Source organism: Glandiceps talaboti, chromosome 5 (assembly GCF_964340395.1).
Source record: "Glandiceps talaboti chromosome 5, keGlaTala1.1, whole genome shotgun sequence".
In the NCBI taxonomy this organism is placed as follows: Eukaryota; Metazoa; Hemichordata; class Enteropneusta; family Spengelidae; genus Glandiceps; species Glandiceps talaboti.
Genome location: NC_135553.1, coordinates 27,501,907 through 27,516,534, shown reverse-complemented (window position 1 = coordinate 27,516,534; position 14,628 = coordinate 27,501,907). Strand labels below are relative to the sequence as shown.

The 14,628-nt window shown below is 36.1% G+C and overlaps 1 protein-coding gene across 1 annotated transcript in view; it reads right to left on the bottom strand.

The window, feature by feature from the left end:
• The window catches only part of LOC144435550 (voltage-dependent T-type calcium channel subunit alpha-1G-like), a 260,713-nt gene that overhangs the window by 99,698 nt on the left and 146,387 nt on the right, over positions 1–14,628 (bottom strand). The window contains exons 14-16 of the mRNA XM_078124138.1: positions 13,693–13,904; positions 8,347–8,513; positions 4,426–4,654 (exon numbers count right to left, since the gene is read on the bottom strand). Of these exons, the coding sequence (XP_077980264.1) occupies positions 4,426–4,654; positions 8,347–8,513; positions 13,693–13,904 (608 nt within the window). The remainder of the gene's footprint in view (positions 1–4,425; positions 4,655–8,346; positions 8,514–13,692; positions 13,905–14,628) is intronic.

Genomic DNA, 14,628 nt, shown 5'->3' with positions numbered 1-14,628 from the left:
AGCTTTGATAGCAAAGAGATGATTTTATAGAAAATAGTGCCAATGGTGTTGTAGCACACCTGTAGTTTTTAAGATTGTTTATCCACATGGTGATCTATGCTAGGTATAGATATCCATTTGCTGAATTATCCAGTTGCCTATCCATACGTTATCTTTACAACATGTATCATCATATGGCTGTTGCTATGGGCATGGTCTTGTTGCTAAGCATATTTGCATACATTTTTTGAATGTTTTATTCACTTGTCTATTAATCCCTGTTATGTTTGCGATATACACAATTATTTGGCTGTTGCTATGGGTCTACTCTGTTGCTAGGGATATTTGCATAAATTTTTACTCACCTACCAGATGATGTTATTTTAGCAAAATATACTGGCATTTGGTTGTTGCTATGGGCGTGGTCATAGTTGCTAGGTCAATTGTTTTTCAAAAATTAAAAAAACATTTGGAGAATAGCATGTCTCGAAACAAATTATCAATTCCGCCCCATCAACCAAGTACTTTTTTAGATACAAGCTTTTCACCAAAATTCATATCTTTATACCTAATTTGCATATTGCTGATATGTCCCCACCTAAAGCATGGGTCTGGTGGTTTTTGCACACACACACACACACACACATACATCACACAGACACCGCACCATGCCTATAGCACTACTGAACCTTATCAGTTCAGTTGTGCTAAAATAATGTTTCAAGAAAAATGATTAACTCTTAAAGATACAAAACATGGGTTTTAAAAAAATGTAAAAAAAGATTACCATGCAACATTTCTGACAGCAGCTTTTACTTGAAGGAGACTGCAGATATTGTGAAGATTGCAGGAAAAAAACACAACAATGTCAATTTATTATAATCAGGATCATTTTGGGTACTTAAAGTGGCCATACAGATGACGATTTGACTATTTATTTTGGATTTGTAATTTATAAAACAATTTTATCATGGCTTTCTACTTGAAAAATCAATGTAAAACAACATTGACAAAGTATGTGTTTGTAACTCAATACATTGCAAAAAGCTAAAAAGTGTATCAAAAGTTTGTTATTGTATGTACAATAACAACCATTTTACACATTTATTTATCTTTTGCAATTTACTGAGTTACAAACAAGGACTTGACGTATGTTCTTTTACACTGATTTTTCTTGTAGCAAGTGATGACAAAATTGTTTTATAAATTAAAAATCCAAAATAAAAACCCAAATCCTCATCCATATGGCCACTTTAATGTACACATGGAGACTGGATGTATACAGTGGACACAAGGATTAACATACAACATGTCATTACAAGCTGACAAAAGCATGAATTATTACAGCTAGGCAGTTAGAATGAAATGAATTGTCAACATCAAGCTAACTTGCCATACATATGCATTGCTTGTCATGGCAGTTACCATAGCAACACCTGCCACTGTCAAAGACTGACAATGCATCATACCTGTATTAGCTACCCAAATATTCTCAAACATTCTCAAATCAATTTTATTGCTACAGGTATGTTCATTCTTTAACCATCCATACCAATGATACTAAAAACTCTGTGACTTTAAATGTTGTATGTTGTTGATTTTTTTTATCAAAATTGTTGTATTAAATTTTGCTTTAATTTTAACATTTTGATTGCTAATTACTAATGTCAGGTGTGACAGCCATATCGTTATGAGTCATTGATGATAGAATTTCATCTAAAATCACAGATCTTGTGAGTTACTACAACTATAGAAATTACAACATTCTTGTTATCTATGCTACTGTTGTTGGATGCAGGATATGTTCAACTTTTTAAAAAGGTAAAAATAGCACCAATGGCATTGTAGCACAACTGTATTTAGCTGTTGCTATGGGTGTGGCCTTGTTGCTAGGCATATTGCACACATTTTTTGAATCTGTATTCATTTACCTACCCATCCCTGTTGTTATCTTTGTAATATGCATCATCATTTCACTATTGCTAATAGTCTATCTGCTAGATCTCGGATGTTCTTCCGATAAAATACGACACACGACCGAACATCGCTATCGAGGATGGAACATCCAAGGTCTAGCAAATGTCATCAGGATATAAATAACTGCCAATCAGAGAACCGCATTAGCGACAAGCACAAACAGAGGACAATAGCTAATTTTTCATGCATATTCATCTTAAGGAGGGGCTTGTAAAAATAACCACCAATGCTTTAACTGAAATGTGTGAATGACAACGTCTACACACTCATCAAACTCAATTACCATAAACTGATAAGACATAGTAATGACATAAATGTGTTTGTCAACACCTGCATGCAGAGATTGAATATATTAAAGTATTTTTTATGCATTATAACATGGCCCAACCCACCACTTAATGTAATCTCAATGGAATGTCTGGTCTGAAAATAACATTTGCTAGAAGACTGTTCAGGCAAGCCCTCACTGCGAACTTCGTTCACTTATAGTATCGAAGGAAAGCCTGAACGTCTAGCAGCAAGACTATATTGCTAAGGGCACAGTTATGGTTGCTAGGGCCAAATGTGTCAAAATGTTTTCAACAATAACTGCATAATGACATTTTTAGACCTAATTTGCATATCACTAATGGCATTATCACGTTGTGAATACAGTTTCATCTACACATGCCCAGATACATCCACATTATATTTCAGCCCAATCTGCTTGGTAGTTTTGGAATTATAGATTTTTTACCAAAAAGACACATTTTTAGCTCTAATTTGCATATCACTGATACGATTATCATGTCATGAACAATTCTTAACAAACTCCTTGAAAAACATTCAAACCAAACTTCAGCCCAATCAGCTCAGTAGTTTTGGAATCAAAGACTTTTGACCAAAACACACATTTTCATACCTAATTTGCATATCACTGATAGGATCATATCATGAACAATTCTTTATCTAAACACTTTTAATTAAGAATGTTCCAACCAAATTTCAGACCAATCTGCCGAGTACTTTTGGAGTTTAAATTTTTTGACCAAAAATCACATTTATTGACCCAAATCATACACCAGTGGTAAGATCATTTTGATTTGAGCAGTTTCCCAACTAGACACCCAAGGTAATACACCCACCAAATATCATGGCAATCGGTTCAGCAGTTTTTGAGTTTAAGTTGTTTACACACACACACACACACACACACACACACACACACACACACACACACACACACACACACACACACGCACGCACGCACTCACACATGCACGCACACATAAGCACACACACACACACACACACACACACACACACACTTTGCCATGCCTATAGCACTACTGAACCTTACCAGTTCAGTTGTGCTAAAAATGTTTATTAACATTACATTTTATAAATCAGACAGTCTGATTGGAATGCATTTATGGATAACAAACTCCATTTCAATCTAAAGACAAAATTTGGAACAACTATCTAATGATGTAATCTAATATGATGCGATGTTTATTAGATATAAAACTCATAACTGTGCATTGCCACACAAATACACTGCTGTGCACTATTTGTTCACCTGGGAAATCTGTATACTATGTGTGATTTGCATAATAAGAGTTTCAGGGGAGAAATGATGCTATATGTGTGGTGATGGATGGTTAGGACCTATACTATCTGAATGGAGTGCAAAGTGTGCTTTAATAGTAGGTGCAATCCCGTATCTTTGATGGATTGTGTAATTGGCTACTTTGTATCAGCTTTGCTATCTTTTTACTGCAGTTGTGCAATGAAAGCATAAAGCAAAGAGAATAAATTATGGATATAAGCGAACTTTTTGCTTGGGATGTTTACAGCCATCATATCATGCCATTACAGTATTTCTATATTCCTACAATAGAAGGGAAATTTTGACAGTGAATAAAGGCAATTCAGGATGCTTTTTACCCTGCAGTTACAGAAAAGGAACCTGCACTGGAAACATGAGTTCTTCTTGGCCTGGGATTTCCAAGCACAGAGAGAGAGAGAAAAGAGAGAAGCAAGAACAAGAAGGTAGAGAGAATATTTTAGGATCCCTGCAACATACACCATTTTGGAAATTTTGTATGCATAAGAGGAGTCAGTACATTGATACATGCAGAGCCCTGGGTGAACTGACTAGTTGAAATTGGAACATATTTACATTTTCTAAACAAAAAGACATCTATATCAAAAGCCATAAAAGAAAATTACCAAAATATTAAATGCACACCCAAGATGAACAATTCATAACAATAAAAATATCTTTAAAAAATTCATATTGAGACTCTTCAATGACTTAAAGCACTACAGCTAAAGAAAGTTTTCTCTAAAGCAAATTCAACTTTTCAAAAAAAATGCACTCAAAAAGTTAAAAATACAATTTATGATTTAAGCACAGCAATTGTTAAACAACTACTCTCTATATAAGGGCATATCAAGTCCATATATGGGTACAATGTAATAACTCACCACTTCCTCTTTGGTTTCCATGTCTTCAACCACTTCAAATGGTGGAGCCTTATGTACTTCGGTCTTTTCATCCTCATCCGGTGTCTGACTAGAAATGGAAGGTCTTTTTCCATTGCAAGTACTAGCGGTGATGGATCCGCCATTACAGGAAGCAAAGGATGCCCTCCTGCTCTCCGCTGTTGGTGCTGATAGGTTCATATTGTCTGGTGTCTTGTTAACTATTGATGACCTGGAATATATATAAAGATACAGATAAACAAATCTGAGTCAATTATGTAGTAAAAGCTGTATGAGCACCACCATTTCTTTTTATGTTTCTCATGATCCTTTATTTCTTAAAGGGAAGGTCCGATCAAATGACATTGTAATTTCTATTGATAAAATAAGTGTTCGACAAGTGATTTATACCATTTTATGAACTCAATATTCCAAACTCAATTCCATGTATAAAGCCAATTAATGTTATTGGTTCCTGAACTATTTACCTGAGTTCCCCACAGGTGTGGCCATGATCAAAGTGAATGATACAAAACATATAAAATGCTTTGAAATTGGTGTTTTAACTTTATAAAGAAAGCAAGTTAGCATCTAGTCTTGCTGCTAGACGTTCAGGCTTTCTTTCGATGCTATAACTATAAGCGAACGAAGTTCGCATGTGAGGGCCTGCCCGAACATGTTCCATCCTCGATAGCGTTGTTCGGCTGTGTGTCGTATTTTATCGGAAGAACATCCGAGGGCTAGCTGATAGACAAGTTAGCATCATAAAATATGTACAGTATGATTGTAATTGTTTTGAAAACAATACGTGGTCCAATTGTATGCTTTGCTTTCTGTGGTACTGAGAGTCGATTGTTTTTATTTTGATACATGTACATCTATATCAATGTAAAAATGACGCAACACTATAAAATTTTAAAACAGGTCGTGATCATGCTTTGAAAGAGGACATTGAAACTGCTTCATGTCACTTTGCGGATGGTAATGAACCCAATCAAAAGAAACTGAAATAAAGCAAGTACTACAAAGTTTTCAAGAGGGATAGTTATCCGACAAAACTTTCTGCTACAACGAATCTGTGGTCTACTGTAGTGAAGATTTGGAAAGGTCATAGAATGTACTGTAATGACACACAATACATCTGAACTATAAATAAACAAGTCATTGAGAATGACATAGTCCCCGCTATGATTGGGTTTTAAGGAATTATCACTACTCTGATCACGCAACAACACTTGTGAACCTAAATCAAGCAGACTTAGATATGATGTGTCTGCTTGTTGGACATGGAACATGCCTACAACAATAAAGGATGGGTCAGGTATGGGGGATCGTATCACGACGAAAATGGATATGCACATGTATGTCATAGAACACTGTCCTAATACCAACTTTGAATGAGATCTGTTCAAGCATGTCTGAGTTAAGGCTTTGGACATGGAAAATTCGCAAACAAAATGGCTGCCAGGCAGCCATATTGGATCGTATCACGATGAAAATGGATATGCCCATGTATGTCATAGAACACTGTCCTAATGCCAACTTTGAATGAGATCTGTTCAAGCATGTCTGAGTTATGGCTTTGGACATGGAAAATTCACAAACAAAATGGCTGCTCGGCAGCCATATTGGATCGTATCATGACAACAATGAATATGCACATGTATGTCATAGAACACTGTCCAAATACCAACTTTGAATGAGATCTGTTCAAGCATGTCTGAGTTATGGCTTTAGACAGGGAAAATTTGCAAACAAAATGGCTGCTAGGCGGCCATATTGGATCGTATCATGAAACAAATTGACGTGCATATGTATGCCATTGTATGTTGCCCCTGTACCAAGTTTGAAAAAAATCGGTCCAGGCATCTCCAAGAAATGGCTGCGGACGGACTGACGGACGGACGGACGGACGGACACACGGACAGACGGAACCCAATCCATAAGTCCCCGTCCCGGACTTCGTCCGGCGGGGACTAACAAAGGGAATGTTCAAAAGTGGAAAGTATTGTTTGATACTGACGTAGCCATGGAAAATCTGACTTCCGTATTTTTTTCCGAAAAGAAGCAAATTGGAGCCACAGCGACTTTGAAAACCACAGATCCTGGAATACTTGCACACGTAAAACTGGACCTTTCCAAGACTTTGTCACAGTAATCACCCATCCACGAACAGTGGACTTGCCCTCAGTGTTGTTAGTATTATATTGCATTGTATTGTTTTGTTGGGAAGCCCTACTCGATGATACTCACTAGAACTGTAAGTATAGTATAAGTATATTAGTCTAAGATCATTTTCGTTTTGACTAGAATTCAGTAATAAGAAATTAAAAAGTAGCATTTTGTTCATTTCAGTAACATTTTATTGTGTGTCGCCTAAGTAGTGTCGTCTGACAACACAAGATGGTATGTGTTTATGATGCATTTGTTTCATAAAAAATAAACACACGGTCAAGTGTCCTATCACATGTATCCAATGGGGAAACCCAGGTAACGTGACATTTTGGCAAAACACATGGTGAAAACACATTTATTACTCATCAATCAGACTAACTGAGAGTTTCATTTTTAACTGGGAATTTTGAACCTGATGGTTGTCGCAACGATAAATGATAGTTTGTAATGAACTCGCCCATGTCAATATTTTCTAAATTCTAGTGACAGTTTTGTTCTCCATATAAATTACTTGTGCATGGTTGTTGGGACAATTTCTTCGGTTTTATCTCATCTTACATGATGCCAAAATCTACAAAGGCTTGCTAACTAGACACATACAGTCCGCAGATGTGTTTAAAATATAACAGCACAATGTTATTTGTCTCCTGTAAATGACACGATATCCAACGTATCTCAATCGGCAATAATTTATTTGAATGAATTACGGAAAACACAAAAGAAACCATGTGTACACATGACTTAAGTTTAAGGACTGATAAATACAATTTCCCGTTGAAAATACATTTTGCAAAATAGTAAAAGATAGTGAAATGTATACTATAGTAAACTTCAATATTAAAGTTCCAGATCATGTTGCACTACAGTTTTACAATTTGATCAAAACTTATGAGATCATGTTTACAGAGCACACAGACATCGGGATATTCTGTAAAAGTGGGAAATGTGTAACAACATTATTTTTACACAACACGTCCAAATTTCCTTGGAAATCACTTGGTTTAAACATGAACCTATAAGTATTATAAATATATGGTTTAAACTAAAGTAGTCTGGAATAAACTCAAATAGTAATTGAACCACTTTTTCTTTAGATAAATCATTTTGCAGCCAAAATTTACATAATAGTAAGTGTCTCTGTTGATCAGTTATGGTGCACATGATTTACCATTGATCGTGCTGAAAATGATTATTACGTTCGCTATATTTACACCTTAGCATGGTTGTCAATGATGAATAGCTAGCTGCTACACACACCTACATCTAGATGCAAATGGACGTTTAGGAAGACATGACGTCACAAGCAGGGAGTTTTCCCAGCATCCTTTGAGGCAAAAGTTCCCAAAATGGCGGCACACAGTCAGGCTCAACATAGCAGAATTTTGACTTTTCAAAGTAACATAAGTTTAATATGTTTCATTTTATTTCTAAAATTCAAATACATACCGGGTATTAGTTAAACGGACAAAGTTGAGCTATCTAAAAGTGTAAATGTATGTGATTGAGCCTTCCCTTTAAATCTTACAAAATAGAAAAAATAACACCCATCTTCTATGGCCAGATAATTAAATATACTCAACTTCATTGATGGTAAGATGGTGACACAAAAATATCTTTAAAAATATCATATATGACTGAAATTCAGGATGTTTAACTTACAAAACTGTCCAATAATATTCAGGTACAACAGATTAATATTTGATTATTGTCTGTTCATTCATTTGGTTGGTGGGGTAACAATTGACCTACCTCTTGTTCTTGCTGTGATGATTAGTATGAAGTCTGTTGTGTTTGTACTCTTCCCTGTTGCTGGAATGTCTTCCGTCGTCACTCTCTGTCATGCTACTCCTACTGCTTTCACTACCACGACTTCCTCTACGTCGTAATTGGGGTGATGCACGAATACTAAGGGTGGACTGCACAATCAATATAACAAATACAATTTTGGTTTAATGTTTCCAGTGATACATATATATGTTAGTTTTTTGTCCCATATGTCCCATATGGGACATATGCTCGTCACTTTATTTCATGACATAATAATTATGCAAATTTGACCAAATTGTGGCCATTTTTTTAGTCAAAAATAAATATTTACAGCACAACTCAAATGCTGTACTACATAGAGTCACCACCATTCAAGTGTCTATCCACCTATTATCAGGTACAAGCTTTCTTTTAAGACATTGACATTTGACCTTGACCTTCAGGGTCAATAATCAAAATCTGTTTAATGTTATCTTTCTGGGATTTCGATTTTCTATGGTAATCACTCTCCAGAAATATGTGCTCAAAGCTAGAACGAACGCCGTTAGAGCAGTTATCTGAGTCGGACTGAACTACAGTATATAAAACTCTACACTACACACTGACCGGTGCAGTACTGCAGTGCACTAAATGACATGAATGACAGTGTTAACTTTTAACTTGACAGAGACACAGTTGCAAAAGCATTTGATACAAATTTTATGTCACTGAAGAGAACTGTGAACTAGGTATACACCGAGAGATTCATTTTTTTTAACGATGCCTTACATGTAACATTACTTGTGAACCATTTTCACCTCTGAGCATGTAGTGAACAGTCAATTCACATAATGCGTTCAATCATCTAGTAACAAAGCTCAAAAAGAACAAGTTTCAGTTTTAGTGACAATGAAATGGTGACGAGGTAGTATGAATTTCTCTGAATGAAGTTTTCAGTGTAAACTGTCCACCGACGACAGTGGTCTATTTGATCATCGCTTCACCCATAAACGGAAGATGCTTCACCGTAATGGCTGTCAGTGATATCGATGCAAATCGTTAACCACGCCGTCAATTAACATAATGTGTTCAATCATCTAGTAACAAAGCTCAAAAAGAACAAGATAAGTAACTTATCATGTGGATAGATAATGATAACAGCATGTAGTTTCGAAACTCCCCCAGACATGCTCTCCACAGGAAATGGCCATGAAACTGTTGATATGATTTGAATACTATGGGTCATATTCAAATTATCACAGGTCACACTGCACTTACACAACAGTTACATAGACGAACTGTGACGAAATGATTTGCTCTGCAACTTCAAGGCAACAATAACAGTACATTTGCAAACAGAAAGTCTTTCTTGGTATAATTGCTAAATTTCAATAATTATGCAAATGAGCAATTAATTGATAGCACTAAATTTCATTAAGAACTATCATATCTCTGTATGATCAATATCTGTGGCAAGTTTAATCAAATTTGATAAAACCATTCTGGATGCATAACCTGAGTTACAAACATTCATTAATTATGCAAATTAGCTCTTAATTAACTTGACACAAGTTAATGACTTGAATTTGGTGCAGCCATTCTGCATGTATAGCCCCATTTGTAAAATCATAATTTATGCAAATTTACATTAATTATGCAAGCCACTACCACCAAAAACTAATCACCGCTAAGTTACAGCCTGACAATGCCACATAGTAAATTGGAGAACATTTGCTTCCATACTGTTTGAAATATCAGTGGAAAAAAATTTCAACGCAGACAAATGCACAGACAGACAGACAGACTGTGCCATGACATGAGCTCCCACACGGGAGCTAAAAATAGCGTCAATGGCGTCATAGAACAACTGCATTTGGCTGTTGCACAGTCCTGTTGCTAGGCATATTTGCTTACATTTTGGAATCATTTATTCATTTACATATCCATGCCATGTTTCATCTTTGCAATATACATCATCATTTGACTGTTGCTATGGACGTGGTCTTGTTCTTAGGCATATTTGCATACATTTTTTGACCCTTCATTCACTAACCTACCCATTCCTGTTGTTATCTTTGTAATATGCATCATCATTTCACTGTTGGTACGGGCATGGTCATGGTTGCTACTAATGCTAGGGTTAGTTGTGTCAAAATGTTTTGAACAGTAACTACAGAATAACACCTCCACAAACATTCCACTAATGCTCCAACAAAATTACAGCTCCATCTGCTCAGTAGTTTTGGAATTATACATTTTTATCCAAAAAGACACATTCTTAGCCCTAATTTGCATATGACTGATTGGATCATTACATCATGAACAGTGCTTAATCTAAACACCCCTAAGACTGTTCCCACCAAATTTTAGACCGATCTGCCCAGTAATTTTTGAGTTTATGTTTTTTTACCAAAAATACCGCCAATGGCAATGTAGCACAACTGTAGAGTTTTTAAAAATGTTTATCCATACATGTACATGGTAGTCCATGCAAACAAGAAGTGTTCATTTGTTGAATGACTATCCAGTTGCCTATCCAATCTTGTTGCTATCTTTACGATATATGCTATCATTTGGCTGTTGCTATGGGCGTGGTCATGTTTTTAGCTATATTTGCATACATTTTTGTATGTTTTTGTTCACTTGTGTATGAATTCCTGATATTATCTTTGCAATATACGTGATTATTTGACTGTTGCTATGGGCATGGTCTTGTTGCTAGGCAAATTTACATACATTTTTGGAATATTTATTCAATTGTCCATTAATCCCCGTTGTTATCTTTGCAATATATGTGATCATTTGGCTGTTGCTATGGGCGTGGTCTTGTTGCTAGGCACATTTGCATATATTTTTTGAATGTTTATTCATTTGTCTTTCTATTCCTGTTGTTATCTTTGCAATATACGTGATTATTTGGCTGTTGCTATGGGCGTGGTCTTGTTGCTAGGCACATTTGCATACATTTTTGAATGTTTATTCAATTGTCTATTAATCCCTGTTATCTTTGTGAAATACACGACCGTTTGGCTGTTGCTATGGGCGTGGTCATGGTTGCTAGGGTATTTGCATACATTTTTTGAACGTTTACTCATTTGCCTACCAGATGATGATGTTATTTGACCAAAATATACTGCCATTTGGTTGTTGCTAAGGGCATGGTCATGGTCGCTAGGGCCAATTTTCTCAAAATGTTTTGAACAAAATCTGCAGAATAACACATTCAGAAGCATCTCATCAAGTTTCAGACTCTGTGACCAAGTACTGTTTGAGATATAAGTTTTTGACCAAAAATGAACATTTGTACACCTAATTTGCATATCACTCATAGAATCATTGTATGCGTAATATTTCTTCATCCATACATCCCTAGATGCATTCCCATTAAATTCAGCCCAATCTGCTCAGTAGTTTTGGAATTATAGATTTTTAACCAAAAAGACACATTTTTATCCCTAATTTGCATATCACAGATGGAATCATCACTTCATGAACAAATCTTACTTTACACCCCCTTAACAATGTTCCCACCAAATTTCGCACCAATCTGCCCAGTAGTTTCTGAGTTTAAGTTTTTTGACCAAAAATCACATTTTTTGCCCAAATCACACACCTGTGATGCGATTTGAACAATTTCCCAACTAGACACCCAAGATAATGGACCCACCAAATATCATGGCAATCGGTTCAGCGGTTTTTGACTTTAAGTTGTTTACACACACACACACACACACACACACACACACACACACACACACACACACACACACACACACACACACACACACACACACACACACACACACACACACACACACACACACACACACACAAACAGACAGACGCCGGGCGATCCCTATAGCACTACTGAACCTCAGTTCAGTTGTACTAATAATCACATTTTTTGACCCAAAACACACATCTCTGAGACAATCATTTTCGTTTGAACAATTTCCCAATTAAACTCCAAAAGTAATGTCCCCAGTATATACCAAGGCAGTCGATTGGGCAGCATTTGAGTTTGTCATCCACACATACAGACAGACAGGCAGACGAATGGACAGACACCCAGACACCACACCATGCATATAGCACTTGAACTTCATTAGTTCAGTTGTGCTAACTAGCGATTTAAATCAACATCCCTACAAAAAATCAAAATATTCTTCCCAGTTGTTTTTGACTTTTAAGTTTCTTTAAGTTTAAGTCAACCACAGACAGACACAGATATATAGATGGACAGGACTCTTTATCACGTCTGTAGCATGAACGAACCTGTTTTAATCATAGACAGTGTCTATGATTTAATTCAGCTGTGCTAAAAACAGCGTTTCCAAGCAACCACAAACAAAGGTTAATCTTATAAGACAGTGACCTTTGACATTGACTTTGACCTTTGCATATTTCAGACGGTTTGTAGTATTTACATGTGGCCAATTTCTTTCAAAGTGATGCCTAAAGGTAATGCAGAAGAAGAGAATACATGCATTACTTTTGGTGCTCACTTAGTGAACAATCATGATTTACTGCAGAACTCAACAACTTTAATAAATGGAGAGTCCATTCAAGTGTCTACCCCTATATTATTTGGTGTACAATATCTTTTGAGACTTGAACTTTGAACGTGACTTTCACCTTCTGGGTCAGTTATCAAGATCCAGCCATTTTAATATTTACTTGTTAGGCCTAAAAAATAATTGTTTGGTTCCGGTTACCTCACCCCACCTAGCTTTTCACTGCCGACCCTAACTTGTTTTTTCCATATTCGAGAAAAAAATAATAAAATTGAAAAAATTGTGAAGTCTCACGAGAAATTGTGGATGCAGAACTGACATCAACTTAAAAAGACAAAATAAAACTGTTCTTCCAATCAGTTATCGCTGTACATCTGATAGGAAGAAATAAACAACATAAAGACCATTTGGAAAACAATGGAAAACCTGAACTAGACACTCACACTTGAAAACAAATAAATAAAATACAATAAAAAATCTACATACCCCACTAAAATTGAGCGTAATCGGAATCACATTTTTTTATTAGGCCTCACCATGAATTTCTTTAAAATCATGTCACCTTTCAGTCTTATAGAAGTAAAGTATTTGAGGGGACTGTGTCTTCTACAAAGACTTGCTCACATTATGTCTGATCAGAATATACATGTGTATTAATTTTGTGCCAAGTCTGAATATAGTGACATTAGACTAACAAAATGACTTTGTAGTAGAGAAGACACAGATACATGAGTAGAGAATGTTCAACACTTGATACTACCGGTATATACACAGGTAAGGATCCAATTAACAATTTTGAAGTAGATGCATAAAATCATTTTAAAATGCTACTTACCACAGACCTACTATCTGAATCAAAGAGTGTCGTATCATGATTATTTCTTGTGTTATTTTTGTTGCTAGGGTTGTCAGCATTGGGAGAGCCCTGAGGTGTAGCTGCTGTGTGTGTAATGATGGGAGGACCACGAAGATGACTACTGTGATATGATCTATGGGTATTGTCAGGATCATCACTTTCTGGAGCTGGGAGTGCCAACATCTTGCCACCTGATAAGACAAAAATAAATCCAGTGTTAGTAATATCTGACTGTATGTCTACCCCATCTCAATCTGATTAAAATCTCTGTCTGGCTCACTGAGCAGAACGGCGTGGGCATGGGCGCCAGTTCAGATGTAGAGGAGGCGATCAGGATAAAAACGTAAACATGTACCACGAAGGTCAATTCAGGCAAAATAATGAAGGTAAAATAGCAATGAACAATTAGCCGACATCTACATCGGATTTTAATCAGATTGATCCCATCTAACTATCTCATTATCCCACCTTCTAATCTGATTTACAATAAAGTTATAATAAGGTAGTGTTTGCAGAATTGTTGTTCTCCTATAGTGTGGCTCTTGCTATTTTATAATTTTACAGTTTTCAGGCTTTACACCAGACTTACCATGTCATATAAGGCTTAACATCAGACTTACCATGTCATATAAGGCTTAACAGCACACTTACCATGTCATATAAGGCTTAACAGCACACTTACCATGTCATATAAGGCTTTAACAGCACACTTACCATGTCATATAAGGCTTAACAGCACACTTACCATGTCATATAAGGCTTAACAGCACACTTACCATGTCATATAAGGCTTTAACAGCACACTTACCATGTCATATAAGGCTTAACAGCACACTTACCATGTCATATAAGGCTTAACAGCACACTTACCATGTCATATAAGGCTTAACAGCACACTTACCATGTCATATAAGG